Source organism: Eucyclogobius newberryi, unplaced genomic scaffold (assembly GCF_026437365.1).
Source record: "Eucyclogobius newberryi isolate DKJ021-1_F unplaced genomic scaffold, fEucNew1.0.hap1 SCAF_6, whole genome shotgun sequence".
Classification (NCBI taxonomy): domain Eukaryota; kingdom Metazoa; phylum Chordata; class Actinopteri; order Gobiiformes; family Gobiidae; genus Eucyclogobius; species Eucyclogobius newberryi.
This window is the reverse complement of record NW_027316278.1, coordinates 41,427,021-41,447,194: the sequence shown is the minus strand read 5'-3', so window position 1 is coordinate 41,447,194 and position 20,174 is coordinate 41,427,021. Positions and strand designations below refer to the sequence as shown.

At 49.9% G+C, this 20,174-nt stretch overlaps 1 protein-coding gene across 1 annotated transcript in view; it reads left to right on the top strand.

The window, feature by feature from the left end:
* The window catches only part of LOC140347254 (SEC14-like protein 2), an 80,592-nt gene extending 61,299 nt beyond the window's left edge, over positions 1-19,293 (top strand). The window contains exons 11-12 of the mRNA XM_072433637.1: positions 18,648-18,817; positions 19,055-19,293. Coding sequence (XP_072289738.1) covers positions 18,648-18,817; positions 19,055-19,152 — 268 coding nt within the window. The 3' untranslated portion in view covers positions 19,153-19,293. The remainder of the gene's footprint in view (positions 1-18,647; positions 18,818-19,054) is intronic.
* The last annotated feature ends 881 nt before the right edge of the window (positions 19,294-20,174 follow it).

Here is a 20,174-nt window from a genome sequence, read left to right as displayed (position 1 = left end):
TGTTTATAATGATGTAACTATAGGTCTATGTTTATAATGATGTAACTATAGGTCTATGCTTATAATGATGTAACTATAAGTCTATGTTTATAATGGCGCTGGTACAGCTGGCAGCCCGGTGTAAACGCTCTCTCTTCTTTCTCACACTTATTGTGCTTTATCTCCTATATTTTGTAAATATAGTTAGTATATTTTTTCTATTTTACTGTACGATAGGGACACGCGCTGGAATAGTTTTTTAATTCAACTGTTTTTGACTTTTTTCGGCTGGATTTGTGCGTTTTTCGTTGCGTTCGTTGTGTTGTTGTGACGTGAGCTAGCTCCGAGCGAGCCCACCAGCCCCCCCCCCCCGCGCGCGCCCTCCGGCCGCGCTAAAGTACGACGTGTCGTCGGTACACGTTTATATACACGTTTATATACACGTTTATATGAAAGAGGAACTTCACGAACGATCGGGACACGCACTGGAATCGCTTTAAATGAACTTGTTTTGACTTTATTCGGCTGGATTGAGTGTTTTCGTCGTGTCGTTGCGATGTGCCTTGGCTCTGAGTCCCCCGGCTCCGGCCCCGCCTCGCCCCCCGGCTCCGGCCCGCCCCCCGGCTCCGGCCCCGCCCCCCGCCCCGCGCCGTACCGCGTTTACACAAAGGAGGAACTCATGAAACTGCGGAGAACAGTCGTCTTACCCGGAGATCGCCAAGTTATCCCGGCGGACATCCTAAGGAAAACGCAACGAGGCAGACGGGCTGGACGTAAACTCCGAGAGAAGAGAGGGACAAACAGGAAGTCGGTTCCCGCCGTAGTCATGGGTAACGTGAGGTCCCTTCAAAATAAAATGACGGAAATAGCGAGCCTCACGCGGTCCCAGAGGATTTATAGGGACAGCAGCGTCTTGATTTTCACAGAGACCTGGTTAACAGCAGAAATGCATGACTCTATTGTAGGTTTGGACAATTTTCATCTGCTGCGGGCGGACAGAACGAGAGAATCCGGGAAGAAAAGGGGTGGAGGTCTGGCGGTGTATGTGAACACGAGCTGGTCCAAACCCGAACACTGCACAGTGAATGAGCAGCTATGTAACAAGGATATTGAACTATTGGCTTTTGGCATGAGGCCATATTATCTGCCCCGGGAGTTCTCACATGTGATTTTGATCGCACTCTATGTGGCCCCGTCTGCCAATGCTGAAGATGCTTGTGAAGCACTGCTCTCCTGCACTTGTAGGCTGCAAACACAGCATCCACAGGCTCTCTTCCTCATCTCTGGTGACTTTAACCACGCTTCTCCCTCTTCTGTTCTACCAACATACACCCAGTATGTTACCTGCTCCACCAGAGAGAATAGAACATTGGACTTGTTTTTTGCCAACACCAAAGAGGCTTATTCTTCTTCCCCCCTCCCTCCCCTGGGCAGCTCAGACCACAACCTTGTACATCTGAGGCCTGTGTATGAACCCATCGTGCGCAGGCAGCCTGTGGTGTCCTGTGAGGTGAGGATGTGGTCTGCTGAGAGCTCTGAGGCTCTGAGGGACTGCTTCGGCACCACTGTCTGGACTGAGCTTTATGACCCACATGGGGAGGACATCAACACCATCACAGAGTGCATCACGGACTACATCAACTTCTGTTTTGAGAACATTGTTCCCTCCCGGACGGTGCGGTGTTTTCCAAACAACAAGCCATGGATTAACCGTGAACTGAAGGCTCTGCTGAAGGAGAAGAAGAGAGCCTTCAGGTCAGGGAACAAGGAGGAACTGAGGACTGTGCAGAAGGAGCTGAGGAGGAAGATCAGGCAGGCCGAGGCCGGCTACAAGAGGAGGATGGAGGAGCAGCTGCAGCAAAAGAACATTCAGGGAGTGTGGAGGAGCCTGAAAACCATCTCGGGCTTCAAAATCCCCCCTGCCCAGACAGAGGGGGATCTACAGTGGGTGTATGATTTAAATGCTCACTTCTTGAGGTTTGATCGGTCACCCGCCCCTCCCCCTGCACAGCTGCATGCTCCCTCTTCCACAGCTGGACAATGCCCTGCATCTGTTCCTCTTCGCTTATCTGCCCCGGACCATCAGCTCCCCACTTCGCCTGGACTCACCCATCCCCCCAGCACACGGTCCCCCTGCCAACCACTGACTGTCACAGCAGCAGAGGTGAGGAGTGAGCTGAAGAGGATTAAAGTGAGGAAGGCAGCAGGACCTGATGGCATCAGCCCCAGGCTCCTTAAGTCCTGCGCAGATGAACTGTGTGGAGTTATGGAGCATGTCTTCAACATGAGCCTGAAGCTGAGGGTGGTACCACAGGTCTGGAAGACCTCCTGTCTGGTACCTGTGCCTAAGACACCGCGCCCCAAAGACCTCAACAGCTTCAGGCCAGTGGCTCTCATGTCCCACCTGATGAAGACACTGGAGCGGCTAGTCCTGGACCACCTCCGCTCCACCGTGAGCTCAGCCATGGACCCGCTGCAGTTTGCATATCGGTCTGGCATCGGAGTGGAGGACGCCGTCATCTCCCTGCTGCACCGCTCTCTCTCTCACCTGGAAAAGCCTGGCAGCTCTGTGAGGATTCTGTTCTTCGATCTTTCCAGCGCCTTCAACACCATCAGCTCCTGAGGGACAAGCTGGAGACGACTGGTGTGGAGTATGACCTGGCAGAGTGGATCCTGGACTACCTCACAGACCGACCCCAGTTTGTGAGAGCCCGGGACTGTGTGTCTGACACTCGGACCTGCAGTGTGGGGGCGCCCCAGGGCACTGTCCTCGCGCCCTTTCTCTTCACCCTTTACACTGCAGACTTCAGACATGACACGGACAGCTGTGTCCTGCAGAAGTTCTCTGACGACTCTGCCATCATCGGACTCATCATGGACGACGATGACGCTGAGTACAGAGGACTGGCGCAGGACTTTGTGGACTGGTGTCAGCGGAACCACCTCCTCATCAACGCGGGGAAGACCAAGGAGATGGTGGTGGATTTCCGCAGACGCCACCCCACTGCCCCCTCACCAGTGAACATCCAGGGACGGGACATTGAGAGAGTGGACTCATACAAGTACCTGGGTGTTCATCTGAACCACAAACTGGACTGGGCTCATAACACAGACGCACTGTACAGGAAGAACCAGAGTCGGCTCTACCTCCTGAGGAGACTCAGGTCTTTTGGAGTGACAGGGCCACTCCTGAAGACCTTCTATGACTCTGTGGTGGCAACAGCTCCTGTAGGTGTGGCCTGCTGGAGCAGCAGCATCACAGAGAGGGAGAGGAAGAGGCTGGACAGAGTCATCAAGAAGTCCAGCTCCGTCCTGGGCTGTGCTCTGGACTCGGTGCAGGAGGTGGGGGACAGGAGGGTCCTGGCTAGATTCACATCTATGCTGGACCATGAGTGTCGCCCCCTGCAGGACACTCTCTCTGCTCTGGAGAGCAGCTTCAGTGAGAGACTGATCCACCCTCGATGTGTGAAGGAAAGGTTCCGTAGGTCTTTCCTTCCTGCTGCTGTCAGACTTTATAACAAAAACTGTTAGTACTGAACACTCGCAATACTGACCTAACCTAATACTGATGTGCAATTCTGTCATATGTGCAATTGCTGTTGGAATTCATGTGCAATCTATGTGCTGTCGTGACACATATTCATGTGCAATTACTGTCGGGATCACATGCAATGGTATTTATGTATTTATTTATTTGTCTATGGGAGTTTTTATTTATTTATAGGAGATCTTCTACTGAAAGTGTTTTTCAGACTTCCTATAAGTGATCTGTTCTTCTGTATCTACCTCTGTATCTACCTGCGTTGCACCAATGAAATTTCCCCATGTGGGACAATAAAGGAATATCTTATCTTATCTTATGATGTAACTATAGGTCTGTGTTTATAATGATGTAACTATAGGTCTGTGTTTATAATGATGTAACTATAGGTCTGTGTTTATAATGATGTAACTATAGGTCTATGTTTATAATGATGTAACTATAGGTCTGTGTTTATAATGATGTAACTATAGGTCTGTGTTTATAATGATGTAACTATAGGTCTGTGTTTATAATGATGTAACTATAGGTCTATGTTTATAATGATGTAACTATAGGTCTGTGTTTATAATGATGTAACTATAGGTCTGTGTTTATAATGATGTAACTATAGGTCTGTGTTTATAATGATGTAACTATAGGTCTATGTTTATAATGATGTAATTGTAGGTCTATGTTTATAATGATGTGTAACTATAGGTCTATGTTTATTATGATGTAACTATAGGTCTGTGTTTATAATGATGTAACTATAGGTCTATGTTTATAATGATGTAACTATAGGTCTGTGTTTATAATGATGTAACTATAGGTCTGTGTTTATAATGATGTAACTATAGGTCTATGTTTATAATGATGTAACTATAGGTCTGTGTTTATAATGATGTAACTATAGGTCTGTGTTTATAATGATGTAACTATAGGTCTGTGTTTATAATGATGTAACTATAGGTCTGTGTTTATAATGATGTAACTATAGGTCTATGTTTATAATGATGTAACTATAGGTCTGTGTTTATAATGATGTAACTATAGGTCTGTGTTTATAATGATGTAACTATAGGTCTGTGTTTATAATGATGTAACTATAGGTCTATGTTTATAATGATGTAATTGTAGGTCTATGTTTATAATGATGTGTAACTATAGGTCTATGTTTATTATGATGTAACTATAGGTCTGTGTTTATAATGATGTAACTATAGGTCTATGTTTATAATGATGTAACTATAGGTCTGTGTTTATAATGATGTAACTATAGGTCTGTGTTTATAATGATGTAACTATAGCTCTATGTTTATAATGATGTAACTATAGCTCTATGTTTATAATGATGTAACTATAGGTCTGTGTTTATAATGATGTAACTATAGGTCTATGTTTATAATGATGTAACTATAGGTCTATGTTTATAATGATGTAACTATAGGTCTGTGTTTATAATGATGTTTATAATGATGTAACTATAGGTCTATGTTTATAATGATGTTTATAATCATGTAACTATAGGTCTGTGTTTATAATGATGTAACTATAGGTCTGTGTTTATAATGATGTAACTATAGGTCTATGTTTATAATGATGTAACTATAGGTCTGTGTTTATAATGATGTAACTATAGGTCTATGTTTATAATGATGTAACTATAGGTCTGTGTTTATAATGATGTAACTATAGCTCTATGTTTATAATGATGTAACTATAGGTCTATGTTTATAATGATGTAACTATAGGTCTGTAATGTCCTAACACTTTGTGCTGAACCGGCGCATCTCAAACCGACTGTTTTAATGATCTTGTAATGAACTTTTAAACAAAAGTTTTCCAGTCTGGCTTTTGACTACATCAAAGAACTGAGACTATTATTCTAAAAGTCACAAATTACTGCTTTTGACACTGTCTCACCTGTGTCTCATCTGTGTCTCACCCATGTCTCCTCTGTGTCTCACCTGTGTCTCATCTGTGTCTCACCTGTGTCTCATCTGTATCTCACCTGTGTCTCATCTGTGTCTCACCCATGTCTCACCCATGTCTCATCTTTGTGTCATCTGTGTCTCACCCATGTCTCACCCATGTCTCATCTGTGTCTCACCCATGTCTCATCTGTGTCTCACCGATGTCTCACCCATGTCTCATCGGTGTCTTACCCAAGTCTCACCCATGTCTCATCTGTGTCTCCTCTGTGTCTCACCTGTGTCTCATCTGTGTCTCACCTGTCTCCTCTGTGTCTCACCTGTGTCTCATCTGTGTCTCACCTGTGTCTCCTCTGTATCTCACCTGTGTCTCATCTGTGTCTCATCTGTGTCTCATCTGTGTCTCACCCATGTCTCATCTTTGTGTCATCTGTGTCTCAACCATGTCTCACCCATGTCTCATCTGTGTCTCACCCATGTCTCATCTGTGTGTCATCTGTGTCCCACCCATGTCTCATCTGTGTCTCACCCATGTCTCACCCATGTCTCATCTGTGTCTCACCCATGTCTCACCCATGTCTCATCTGTGTCTCACCCATGTCTCATCTGTGTCTCACCCATGTCTCATCTGTGTCTCACCCATGTCTCACCCATGTCTCATCTGTGTCTCACCCATGTCTCATCTGTGTCTCACCCATGTCTCATCTGTGTCTCATCTGTGTCTCACCCATGTTTCACCCATGTCTCATCTGTGTCTCACCCATGTCTCATCTGTGTCTCACCCATGTCTCACCCATGTCTCATCTGTGTCTCACCCATGTCTCATCTGTGTCTCACCCATGTCTCATCTGTGTCTCATCTGTGTCTCATCTGTGTCTCCTCTGCTGGTCCTGCTGGATCTGTCCTCTGCGTTTGACACTGTTGATCATGGCGTCCTGATAAACGGTGCAGGATCTGATTGTCCCCGTGTTATGCCCTGTGGAGTGCCACAGGGCTCTGTCCTCGGTCCGCTCATATTTCTTATATGTCCTCCCTCTTGGCCAACACTTTATTGAAGTTTCCTCTCAGCTGTTTGTCTGGAATAAATCAGTGTCTGAGCGTGATTAGCCTCCAGCGACATTCAGAGAAAACAGAGCCTCATTGTTGCACCAGAGCGAGCTCCACCATCAAACAGCATCTGTGACGTTTGATGGGAATGTGTCCGAGGCGCTCCTGTCTCACACACGTGCAAGGCGCTCCTGTCTCACACACGTACAAGGCGCTCCTGTCTCACACACGTACGAGGCGCTCCTGTCTCAGACACGTACGAGGCGCTCCTGTCTCACACACGTACGAGGCGCTCCTGTCTCACACGTACGAGGCGCTCCTGTCTCACACGTACGAGGCGCTCCTGTCTCACACGTACGAGGCGCTCCTGTCTCTCACGTACGAGGCGCTCCTGTCTCACACATGTACGAGGCGCTCCTGTCTCACACGTACGAGGCGCTCCTGTCTCACACGTACGAGGCGCTCCTGTCTCACACACGTACGAGGCGCTCCTGTCTCACACGTACGAGGCGCTCCTGTCTCACACACGTACGAGGCGCTCCTGTCTCACACACGTACGAGGCGCTCCTGTCTCACACACGTACGAGGCGCTCCTGTCTCACACGTGAGAGGCGCTCCTGTCTCACACGTACGAGGCGCTCCTATCTCACACGTACGAGGCGCTCCTGTCTCACACGTACGAGGCGCTCCTGTCTCACACACGTACGAGGCGCTCCTGTCTCACACGTACGAGGCGCTCCTGTCTCACACACGTACGAGGCGCTCCTGTCTCACACACGTACGAGGCGCTCCTGTCTCACACACGTACGAGGCGCTCCTGTCTCACACGTACGAGGCGCTCCTGTCTCACACGTACGAGGCGCTCCTGTCTCACACGTACGAGGCGCTCCTGTCTCTCACGTACGAGGCGCTCCTGTCTCACACATGTACGAGGCGCTCCTGTCTCACACGTACGAGGCGCTCCTGTCTCACACGTACGAGGCGCTCCTGTCTCACACACGTACGAGGCGCTCCTGTCTCACACGTACGAGGCGCTCCTGTCTCACACACGTACGAGGCGCTCCTGTCTCACACGTACGAGGCGCTCCTGTCTCACACACGTACGAGGCGCTCCTGTCTCACACGTACGAGGCGCTCCTGTCTCACACACGTACGAGGCGCTCCTGTCTCACACGTACGAGGCGCTCCTGTCTCACACACGTACGAGGCGCTCCTGTCTCACACGTCCGAGGCGCTCCTGTCTCACACGTACGAGGTGCTCCTGTCTCACACGTGCAAGGCGCTCCTGTCTCACACGTGCAAGGCGCTCCTGTCTCACACGTTCAAGGCGCTCCTGTCTCACACGTACGAGGCGCTCCTGTCTCACACGTACGAGGCGCTCCTGTCTCACACGTACAAGGCGCTCCTGTCTCACACGTACGAGGCCCTCCTGTCTCACACGTACAAGGCGCTCCTGTCTCACACGTACGAGGCGCTCCTGTCTCACACGATACGAGGCGCTCCTGTCTCACACGTACGAGGCGCTCCTGTCTCACACGTACAAGGCGCTCCTGTCTCACACGTACGAGGCGCTCCTGTCTCTCACACGTACGAGGCGCTCCTGTCTCACACACGTACGAGGCGCTCCTGTCTCACACGTACAAGGCGCTCCTGTCTCTCACACGTACGAGGCGCTCCTGTCTCTCACACGTCCGAGGCGCTCCTGTCTCTCACACGTCCGAGGCGCTCCTGTCTCGCACGTACAAGGCGCTCCTGTCTCTCACACGTACGAGGCGCTCCTGTCTCACACACGTACGAGGCGCTCCTGTCTCACACGTACGAGGCGCTCCTGTCTCTCACACGTACGAGGCGCTCCTGTCTCACACGTACGAGGCGCTCCTGTCTCACACGTACGAGGCGCTCCTGTCTCACACGTACAAGGCGCTTCTGTCTCACACGGTACGAGGCGCTCCTGTCTCACACGTACGAGGCGCTCCCGTCTCTCAAACGTACGAGGCGCTCCTGTCTCTCACACGTACGAGGCGCTCCTGTCTCTCACACGTACGAGGCCCTCCTGTCTCACACACGTACGAGGCGCTCCCGTCTCTCACACGTGCGAGGCGCTCCCGTCTCTCACACGTACGAGGCGCTCCTGTCTCACACGTACGAGGCGCTCCTGTCTCTCACACGTACGAGGCGCTCCTGTCTCTCACACGTACGAGGCGCTCCTGTCTCACACGTACGAGGCGCTCCTGTCTCTCACACGTACGAGGCGCTCCTGTCTCACACGTACGAGGCGCTCCTGTCTCACACACGTACGAGGCGCTCCTGTCTCACACGAACAAGGCGCTCCCGTCTCTCACACGTACGAGGCGCTCCTGTCTCTCACACGTACGAGGCCCTCCTGTCTCACACGTACAAGGCGCTCCTGTCTCACACGGTACGGGGCGCTCCTGTCTCACACGTACGAGGCGCTCCTGTCTCACACGTACAAGGCGCTCCCGTCTCTCAAACGTACGAGGCGCTCCTGTCTCTCACACGTACGAGGCGCTCCCGTCTCTCACAAGTACGAGGCGCTCCTGTCTCACACGTACGAGGCGCTCCTGTCTCTCACACGTACGAGGCGCTCCTGTCTCTCACACGTACAAGGCGCTCCTGTCTCACACGGTACGGGGCGCTCCTGTCTCTCACACGTACGAGGCGCTCCTGTCTCACACGTACGAGGCGCTCCCGTCTCTCAAACGTACGAGGCGCTCCTGTCTCTCACACGTACGAGGCGCTCCCGTCTCTCACACGTACGAGGCGCTCCCGTCTCTCACACGTACGAGGCGCTCCCGTCTCTCACAAGTACGAGGCGCTCCTGTCTCACACACGTACGAGGCGCTCCTGTCTCTCACACGTACGAGGCGCTCCTGTCTCACACACGTACGAGGCGCTCCTGTCTCTCACACGTACAAGGCGCTCCTGTCTCACACACGTACGAGGCGCTCCTGTCTCTCACAAGTACGAGGCGCTCCTGTCTCACACGTACGAGGCGCTCCTGTCTCTCACACGTACGAGGCGCTCCTGTCTCTCACACGTACGAGGCGCTCCTGTCTCTCACACGTACGAGGCGCTCCTGTCTCTCACACGTACGAGGCGCTCCTGTCTCACACGTACGAGGCGCTCCTGTCTCACACACGTACGAGGCGCTCCTGTCTCACACACGTATGAGGCGCTCCTGTCTCACACACGTACGAGGCGCTCCTGTCTCACACGTACGAGGCGCTCCTGTCTCACACGTACGAGGCGCTCCTGTCTCACACACGTACGAGGCGCTCCTGTCTCTCACACGTATGAGGCGCTCCTGTCTCTCACACGTACGAGGCGCTCCTGTCTCTCACACGTGCGAGGCGCTCCTGTCTCTCACACGTACGAGGCGCTCCTGTCTCTCACAAGTACGAGGCGCTCCTGTCTCACAAGTACGAGGCGCTCCTGTCTCACACGTACGAGGCGCTCCTGTCTCACACGTACGAGGCCCTCCTGTCTCTCACATGTACGAGGCGCTCCTGTCTCTCACACGTACGAGGCGCTCGTGTCTCTCACACGTACGAGGCGCTCCTGTCTCTCACAAGTACGAGGCCCTCCTGTCTCTCACACGCACGAGGCGCTCGTGTCTCTCACACGTACGAGGCCCTCCTGTCTCTCACACGTACGAGGCGCTCCTGTCTCACATCTTTCAACTAATTTTGCCGGCTTCTGCTTCGGGGAAGACGCGTGCGTCACTTTGTAGGGTACGTGTGCGCTATTGACAGTGGCGTATGGCAGAGTTTATGGCAGAATTTCGCGATCTATGGAAGGTTTACGATGGTCTAGATTCCAGAACGAAAATGATATAGTATTGTGAGTGCAAAATCTGTTATTAGTCCAGAACCAAATCACCGGGGTTTCGTTTTTTTTTGGACTTGGACCGAAACGTTTTTACAAGTCCAGTCCGGTCCGTCGTACTGGTACACATCCCCACCCTGACTCGTACTGACAGGAGAGCCCACACCACACATGATCTAAAAGTTCTTCATTGGCTCCTGTCATGCATCAGCTCCACTTCCAAGTTGTGTTTTTGCCCTTTCAGGCGCTACATTGGAAGAACCCGTGTTTATACCTGATCAGACCCTAAAGCCCGTGTAGGGGGGATGGATCCATTGCACATCGGAATGATCTCCCTCGCTTCCATCGTTCTTTGGACTCTGTGGATGTCTTGACTTCATATTTTAATGTATTTTGAATTTGAATTTTTTACTTATGTGTGAAGCGCTTTGTGGCTATAAGTCTGTGAAAAGCAAATCAAGTTTACTTTAAAGTCATTTTATTTATCATTTTCCCGCGGACCACCAGAGCCTGTGAGTCACTGGTCTAGACTATTGACTGTATTATATTTATATTAAGATGGTTTGTAGAGGCTCTGTCTTATTGGTCAAGTGTCGGTGTCATCGCACATTCGTCCAGGAGTGTTCCATTGTAGAAATAGATTCAGTTGGAGTCAGAAGTGGACACAGTTTGGAAATGGCCCATAATGAGCGTCCTACTTTCAATGTGGTTAGATTTTTAAAAAAGGTCCTTTGCTTAAGTTTGCATGATGCCGTCTCAATCACGTTTAAAAACGGGCACAGAATTCTTAGTTAGGCGAGATAATAGTTAGCGTGTCTCTGGAGTGTCTTTGTTCTGTAGCTTAGCTTAGCATCGCTAGGCCAAAGATGAGCCCTCATCTTCCAAGGTCCAATCTCATGGACCTCCTGATGGAACTCTCTGGTGGAGCTCAGATGTAATGGAACTGCCTTTGTCTTCCTTCTCTCTCTGACTTACCCCTGCGGGGGTTGAGTTTTGCTGCCATGGCTCAACCAATCAGCACGCATGCTGAGTCAGAGCTTGATAAGGGAAGTAATGCATCCCTTGTTCATTGTTCATTGTTTAGTAGTAACATTAGGCCAGGTAAAATTATCCACAAGACAAGTTATAAAACAGTTAAAGGAAAATGCAGAACACAATAACATTATGTACAGTAAATTCACTTGTGGACTAAGTCTGTAACCAGATGATTGTTTACTAAAACCGCAAAGTCTTTTTAGTGTTTTAGCTTTTGTCTTGGAGAGAAAATGACATGAGTGAAATTAAATGAAATGAGTTAATTTTAATCCAAAATAAATCATGAGATGGACAAAGTTATTTCCAACGTTCAAAGTGTCTCTGCTCCTGCAGAGATGCCATAAATCGAAAGTTACATATGTAACTACGGTTCTATGAATCCCGGATGACCGCGAACAAATCTACGCCTGACCAAAAAGGCCCCAAATCTCCCGGAAGGGGTTGCAGCCGTGAAAGAAAGTCTGCCACGGAATTGCTTTCTCCCGGCAGATACACAGCTCTCAGTGTGGACAGAGGCGCAGCCCATCTCAACAGATTGCGAGACACCTCGAGGAGCCGTACCGATCTGACACCTCCCTGATGGTTGATGTGATAAACTGTGGAGGTGTTGTCCGACCGAACCAGAATATGTTTACCTCTCAGGTGTGGCAGGAAATGCCTGAGAGCCAGATCAACAGCACGCAGTTCTAAAACATTGATGTGATCTGAGCGATCCCTCTGAGACCACATCCCTTGATCCATCCTGTGCTGCCATACCGCACCCAATCCTATGGTGCAGGAGTCGGTGGTAACCACCTCCCTGCGGCACACCACCAAGCCCATGGGGACCCCTCTCGCCAAGTACTGCCTGTCCCTCCATGGGGCCAGTGCACGCAAGCACTGTCACGTCACCCAAAGCGTTCGCCTTCGGTGCCGTGTGGCACCGAACTGTTCAGCCACCGCTGCAGAGGACGCAATGACAGGAGGCCGAGGGGCACAATGCGTGTGACAGAGGTCATCTTCCCCACAAGTTGAAGAAACTCAATGAAAGGGTGCCGACTGCCAGGCCTGAAACGAGAGACCATATTTTGAATGTCTTCCAGCTGACAAAGTGATGGATGAGCCTTCATCGACACAGTGTCTAACTCTATTCCCAGAAATATGGCCGTCTGGGATGGGGCCACGTTGCTCTTCCCCATATTCACTCTGAAGCCCAACTGGGTCACATGAGCCAGCAGGCGAGCTGTATCCCGGATGACTTGCGCTCGGGATGGAGCGCAAATCAGCCAGTCGTCCAGATATGGTAGGACTTTCAGTCCGTTGGCCTGCAAAGGCGCAAGGGCTGCTTTCACACATCGTGTGAACACTCTCGGGGAAAGGGTCCAAATGGGAGCACCCGGAATTGCCAATGGCTGCCTAGATAGGCAAACCTGAGAAACTGCTGATGTTGAGGTGCAATGGGCACATGGAAGTAAGCATCTTCGAGATCTACAGATGTGAGCCACTCCCCGTCTGTGAGTGAGTGAAGAACCTCTCCTGTGGTGAGCATGTGGAATGGCAACACCTTCAGGAAATGGTTGTGTCCCCTGAAATCCAAAATGGGACGAAATCCGCCTGTCTTTTTGGGCACGAGAAAATATGTTGAGTAGTAGCCTCCGGGTTGCAACAAAGGATCTACTGCCTCGATGGCACCCTTGGCCAGGAGGACGGATAGCTCCTTGGTCAATGCTTGAGCTTTTGCCGGGTCGCTGATCATAGTCATCTTGACCCGGCTTCACATGTGTGGCCGGCATCGGAATTGCAGTCGATACACATGAGTCAAGGTGGCAACCACCCATGGGTCCGACGCATGATCAGCCCAGTCGCTGAGCTGCTGATTGGAAAAATATCCGACGGCCGACCTGAATGTTTCAGTTTCGTGCCCCTCGGCCCCTAGGGACCCTGGGGGGGTGGCGGCCAGCACCCGAAGGTCTTGGCTGGTGTCCCGGTTGGCGTGGGGTGCCGCGAAACCCCCTGTCAGGACCCTCTGGGGGGTAGCGCACCCCACCAGACCAACTCCGTGAAGGTGGCCGAAAACTAGGGCCAGCCGTCTGGCGTCTCACGGACCGAGGGGGGGGCCCAGCTCTGTTGAGACCAGAAAGTTGCTGCCTGGTCTGTAAGCGAGAGCAGTCCGTTCCAATGCTTCCCCGGCAGCGGAGCCAAACAACTCTCCGGGCTGCACGGGCACACTGCGGAGGGTCCTATGGCACGCCTCAGTGAGGGAAGACTGAGCAAGCCAAATCTGCCGACGGGCTTGAACAAGGTAAGGCGCAAAAGCCTGTAGTGCCGTGTCACAAAACATATTTACAGCTGTATCAGCGGCATCACCCCCTTGAAGGGAGGAAGAGAGCGCCAGCATCACGTGAGCCAGTGAATTGCCTAAGCGACCAGCCCGCGCACCAGAATTATATGCCTTGGTCACCAAGTCGTCAGTCACCCGACATTGGGACCGAGGACATCTAACGTCCTGGCGTAATGCCTTTTCAGGGGAAACAATGAGAGACGCAATGGCGGGTTCAACTGCAGGCATGCGATCCAGCTGCCGATGGATTATGTATAGCGGCCAGAACCCGTCCGTCTGATGAGAGCCTCGAAAAAGCGCTCGGATCTCTCCAGCAGGCATGCATCTCTTTAAGATACTCAGTGGACGGCGGCACAACAAAAGGCGTAGGAGCACGTCCCCGCCTGAAAAATGCACTAGTAGAGCCGGGCTGCTCAGGCTGCGGAATCTCCACCTGGAGAAGCCCCAGGGCTTTACGCAGGACATCCTGCATGGGGCTATCGCCTGAGCCACTAAAACTTCGAGCAGAGTCATAAGAACCATCCCCAGAACCATGGAAGGATGGTGCCCCCTCCTCTCTAAAATGAGAGGCAGATGCTGCCACGGAGAGAACATCGTCCTCCGGAGCAAGAGCAGGCATGGATCGGTAAGGAAATCCATCCTTAGAAACAGGGGAATCCACGCGATGAGCCTGTAACATGGACTTCATCACTTCCAATTCAGAAGATAGCTGCTCTACTCTGGATGTCAGGCCTCGATCTGACTTGGCCTTCTTTTTTGCAGGACCGCCAGTGCCTGCGGGCTCAAAGAGGCGTTTTGAGCATCTGGGAGGACGCGCTAGGCCAGAGGGCGGGAGGTCATTGTCACCCGTCAAGGTCAACTCTGCCAACCTTGACACTCTAACCGCCTGTGGCATATAACTGCAGTTCATGCATGGGTCATCCGAAAGTGCCTCCCTCAAGTGGTCAGGGCCAAGGCACGTCGGACAAAGGTCGTGACCATCATCAACATGAAGTGCCGACCCACAGTTCACGCAAGAATGGGAGCCATCCATGATCTGGCACCAAATTCAGCGTGTACAGAGGCCAGAACCAGGAGCGGGTCCGCGCACGCTATCGTCACCAATTAGGGCAACACGGTAGTGGAAACACCGATAAATACCAGGCAGTACCCAGTCGGTACAGAAGCCAAAACTGGGAGCAGGGGCGCAAACGCTGCCGTCACCGATTAGGGCCACACAGTAATGAAAACCCTGGTAAATAACAGGCAGTATAAAGCTGGTACAGGAGCCAAAACCGGGAGCGGGGGCGCGAACGCTGCCGTCACCGATTAGGGCCACACAGTAATGAAAACCCTGGTAAATAACAGGCAGTATAAAGCCGGTACAGGAGCCAAAACCGGGAGCGGGGGCGCGAACGCTGCCGTCACCGATTAGGGCCACACGTTAATGAAAACACCGGTAAATAACAGGCAGTATAAAGCCGGTACAAAAGCCAACACTGGGAGCGGGTGCGTGAACGCTGCAGTCACCAATTTAGGGCAAATAAACTAAGGTAGGGGCGCAACCAGCAGCCCTACACCCCAGAGAGAAAGACAAAACTAAACGTTGTGTACAGCTAACGCTTAAAGAGGCTTAAACTTACATAACCAAACAACGCTAACACCGTTAGCAGTAGTACAGCCTGTCGAAGACGGCAAAACGTACCTGAAATGACGGGAGAGGAAACCTGAAAATCACCGATGAGGAAAACGCAAAAAGAAAATGACTAACACCGTTAGCTCAATAGTGCAGCTGTGATCAGAAACAGCTGGTCAGAAACGTAATGTGACTGTGGGAGAGGGTGCGCGAACGCGGCCTTCACCAACAATCCACAGCAAAGTAACACAGTTAGCAGTTTAAGAAATACCTGTAAATCTCAGCGAAATATAAATCGTTGCAGTCCTCGGAGGGCGAAATCCGCAGCTCCAACCACAAGGTAGTAGGACTTCCAGCGACTGAAAAGTCAAGTTCTTCGTAATACGAACCGCACGCAAGAAGATAAAGAGGGCGGAGTGATGGATGGCAGGGGAATAGATGACCTCTGGGTGCCATCCAGGGTCACAGGTGTGACTCATTTGGTATAACTACTCGAACTGCGCATGTGCGAAGGGAACATTCAGTGCTTCAGCACCGCCCTCTGGCGCGGAGTTATTTGTGGTAACATCTTAGCCCGCATTCCTGTCACCATGGCAACATGAAGAGGTCATCTGCATATCCTACATACTTCAGGCTCACCTCAACTCAATGCAAGATTATTACACTCAGAGTTTTTCTCTTGCCTGCTCGGAGCCCCCCACAGGTCCATCACATCAATGCCCCATTATGGCAAGGCAAGTATATTTGTAGAGCACAATTCATACACAAGGCACTTACAAGTGCACAATAGGAAAAAAGCAACAATTTAAATGTTTTGCATTGTGGGATTTATAGCATTTTTAATGCCCTGAACTTTGTCATTAAAGAATAATGCAAACTCAGCTGAGCTGGAGGTTTGTCCATCTGTTACTGTGGCAACAGGACACATGAGTTGTTACTGCAGCTTCCAATTATTTCAGAGAAATATCTTTCCCTAGTTCTACATAAGATTAGATACATGTTCAGCTTCTCTTTGTAAATCTCTTTTTGAACCTGGAGCTTTGACTTGCGCCATTTCCGTTTGGCCCTGCTGCACTCCCTTTTCTGTGCCCTGACCCAATCATCATGTCTCCATGGCAACTTCTGCTTATTTTTAACCATTTTAGCCTTTATAGGGGCGATGGTGTCCAGAACATTCAAAACACTAGATGTAACAGAGTTCAACAAATCATTTACATTAGAACATGAGACATTTTCAAAGTTTATCATTTCCATAAACAGTGCACCTGTGCCATCACTTATGTGTCTCCTCTGAACAACTGCAGGACCAGCCTCTGAACAGCTGCAGGACCAGCCTCTGAACAGCTGCAGGAGCAGCCGGTGGTTTGGGAAAAACAGGCATGTGAAAGAAGACACAGAAATGATCAGACAGAGCAGCATCGACCACATTGACATTTGAAATATTTACCCCCTTTGTAATGATGAGATCTAGAGTGTGTCCTTTGCTGTGGGTGGGGCCTCTCTGCTGTGGGTGGGGCCATTCTGCTGTGGGTGGGGCCTCTCTGCTGTGGGTGGGGCCATTCTGCTGTGGGTGGGGCCTCTCTGCTGTGGGTGGGGCCTCTCACATGCTGAGTAAGACTGAAGGTTTCAAGGACAGCATCAGGCTCTTTTGCGTTTCTGTCACAAATATTATCAACATGAACATTGAAAACACCTGTAATGACCAAACCATCAAAGTCTGTGCATACGACTGAAACGTCTCAGTAAAATCATCAATAAAACGTTGGCAGTGCTGGGGAGGCTTGTATAAAACAATGAAGAGAATGGATGGAGACATTTAAAGGATACATACATAATTAAGATGATGTGTGATTTGTTACATAAGGATCTGACATTTAGCACAGCAAGTTTCAGACTAGTTTCAGTGGGACTGGGCTTTATCTTTTCACAGGGAATATGTATCAAATTGCTCAGATCAGGCAGCCTGACTCGCATTTTGTATTCTGTGTGATGTGACTAAATGAAATAGCACTAGGGGGGGCTGATGAATCCTTTGGTGGAGGCTGAGGTTGTGGTGCTGTTGATGCTGAAACATTGGCTCGGTCTCTGGCTGATGGAGCAGGAATTCTTCTCTCATTCCTCTCTTCTCTAACTATCTGCTCAGGACCATGTCCAGGCCTCAGCGCGTGGAGCAGGTTCTCTGTCAGCACCCTCACTCCACCTCTGCACCCTCCCTCCACCCCTGCACCCTCACTCCACCTCTGCACCGTCCCTCCACCTCTGCACCCTCCCTCCACCTCTGCACCCTCACTCCACCTCTGCACCCTCACTCCACCTCTGCATAGGTGGGGGGCCCTCTCGTTTCCAGAATAGATAGAAGTTCTCAATGTAGTGTAGTCCTCTCGGGGAACACTCTTTGGACAGCCATGTGTTCAGCTGAAGAAGCTAAACTTGTTTATCCTCCTGTCGATGTTTGAAGAGGTCCACTTATGAATGTTTTGATTTCCACTTTATCAAGCACGTCGAATAACTTCAAGAAGTCTTTTTTCAAAACTTCTGTTCTCACCATATCTACTGCACCACGTGCACAAACAGCTCTTTAACTCCTCCATGTTTGGCCAAAACATTAGGAATGAGTGACGTTATCTCAGAAACAGGGAAAACAATTTGTGTTGATCTTTCCGTGTGTCACACGACTTATCGCAGCTTCTCCCTTCAGGACAGCCCTATCAGTGACCTTGACGTTTGACACAGATTGTCTGTCTGCTGCCTTTTGGCCACGTCAGGTCTTTTTTCGTTTAATTAAGTCTCTGAAAGTGGTAAAAATCTGGTTGTAAGCTGTATTTTCGGTGACATTACTTTATCTTTGTATCGTTTAGGCTTTGCCCCGAGTTTGTTCCAGAAAAAGCCTGGTCTTTCTGGTCTTTAGACAGTTTTGAACGACACTGCGGTTTAGGTTGAAAGTAGCTGTTTTTCTTGTAAAAAATGTGAACTTCATACCACCAGATGACACTGAAATTGTATCATGGAGTCCTTTTTCAGATTCCAAAACAAAAATCTGTGCTTTTAGCTCATGAATTTCTTGTTGATATTTCCGACAGCGCCCACCAGTCAGTTTCCTTTCGTCTCCAGGACATGTCGCTGGCGTCAGATATGTTGTTAATACTGTAAAAATGTTCTTAAAATCCTTGATTTACTTAAAAAAAAGTCCATTCATCCATTCATTTTTCTACCGCTTGTTCCCTTTTGGGGTCGCGGGTGACTGGAGCCTATCCCAGTGACTTCGGGCCTGAGGCGTTCATAACCAAAAAGCGAGCGGAGCGAGCAGGAAGCAGGAAGTTATATGTGTGCTGTGCGTTTGTGTGTGCGCAGGTGGCAGTTCTGCAGTGACAACGCCGACATTGGCTTTGGCGTCTTCCTGAAGAGCAAAAGAGGCGATCGTCAGAAAGCCTCACAAATGCAGGAAGTGGTGGTGAGTCAACGCTACAACGCCCACCTGGTTCCTGAGGACGGCTCGCTAACGTGTGAGCAGGCCGGAGTCTGTAAGTAGTACTGTGTCCGGACCTTTCCCCTGCACCAGTAACGTATCAACAAACATCTTCACTGATTGTTAAATTCATATTTTCTAAACAAGGACATCCTAACTTCCAGAATGGAGGTTATTTTCAGTGGAGCATAATGTGATTTCCCTGGAGAAACTGGGATCAGCCCCAGAATATCACAAAATATGAAAAGGTTGTTTTGTCAAAGTTTTCACAGAAGTTCTGCTCTTTTCACAGATGTTCTGCGTTTTGACAACACCTACAGCCTCTTGCAGCCTAAAACTGTCCGTCTCACCGTGGAGGTTCTACTCCCAGACCACTGTCCCGGCTCATGAGCAAAGCACCTGGTGAACCTTCAGCCCACTGTGCCTCAGCAGGACATGACATGTGTCCCTCATGAAGATGCCTTATTCGTCCCAGTTGTGTTATATTTATAGCATTAAATGCAGAATGTAAATGTGCTTTTTGTTCTTTCTTCGTGTTCTGGCTGTGACTTTTTATCCTTCCACTGCAAATTTTAGAGACAAAGTGAAGAAACACAGTTACTTTGCTTTTCTGTAACGAAGGATGTAAAAAAATAAAATATTCTAGTCTCAAAATTGTATTTGACTTTTCACAAAAAAAGTATTGTAGTAAAGTCTGTAACATGTCAGTACCATACTATAAACTATATTCAATTCAATTAAATTTATTTTTGTAAGGCCCAAAATCACAACAACAGTTGCCTCTGAGGGCCACAGGGAGAAATGAATCAACAATGTCTGTGGTGGCGATGGAGTCAGACAATGTCTGTGGTGGCGAGGGACGATGTCCCAGGGTCCTCTGTCCTTAGACTCTCCTTCTCGGCCAGGAAAAACTACAAAAAAAACCTCTTTGGGAAAAAAGCGTAGAAACATGGAGGAGTTCCAGTGAAGGAGAGATCCGACTCTCACAGACGGACAGACGGACACAAGGAGACTGGAGCTGGACCCACTCTTCAGGCAGAAGAGGGACCGACTGAGTCGAGCTGGACCCACTCTTCAGGCAGATGAGGGACCGTCTGAGTCGAGCTGGACCCACTCTTCAGGCAGATGAGGGACCGTCCACACGGGGCAGGGACCACTTCACCAGGACCAGGAGAGGGACATCTGGGTCCACAGGTCCTCAGGAGTGAGAGAAAGAAAAAGAAGGAGGTGAACAGTTTGCAAGTGGAATTAAAAAATAAACATTATTGAAAGAATAAGTCAGAAGAAGAGGATAGTGCTCAAGCTGTCATACTTCCCCCAGCATAGTTACTCCTAGGGCAGCGTAGCTAAAGCTGTGGGTTTATGTTTCTGTTCCTAACTACTCTGACCATAAGCGATTTCGAAGAGGAACG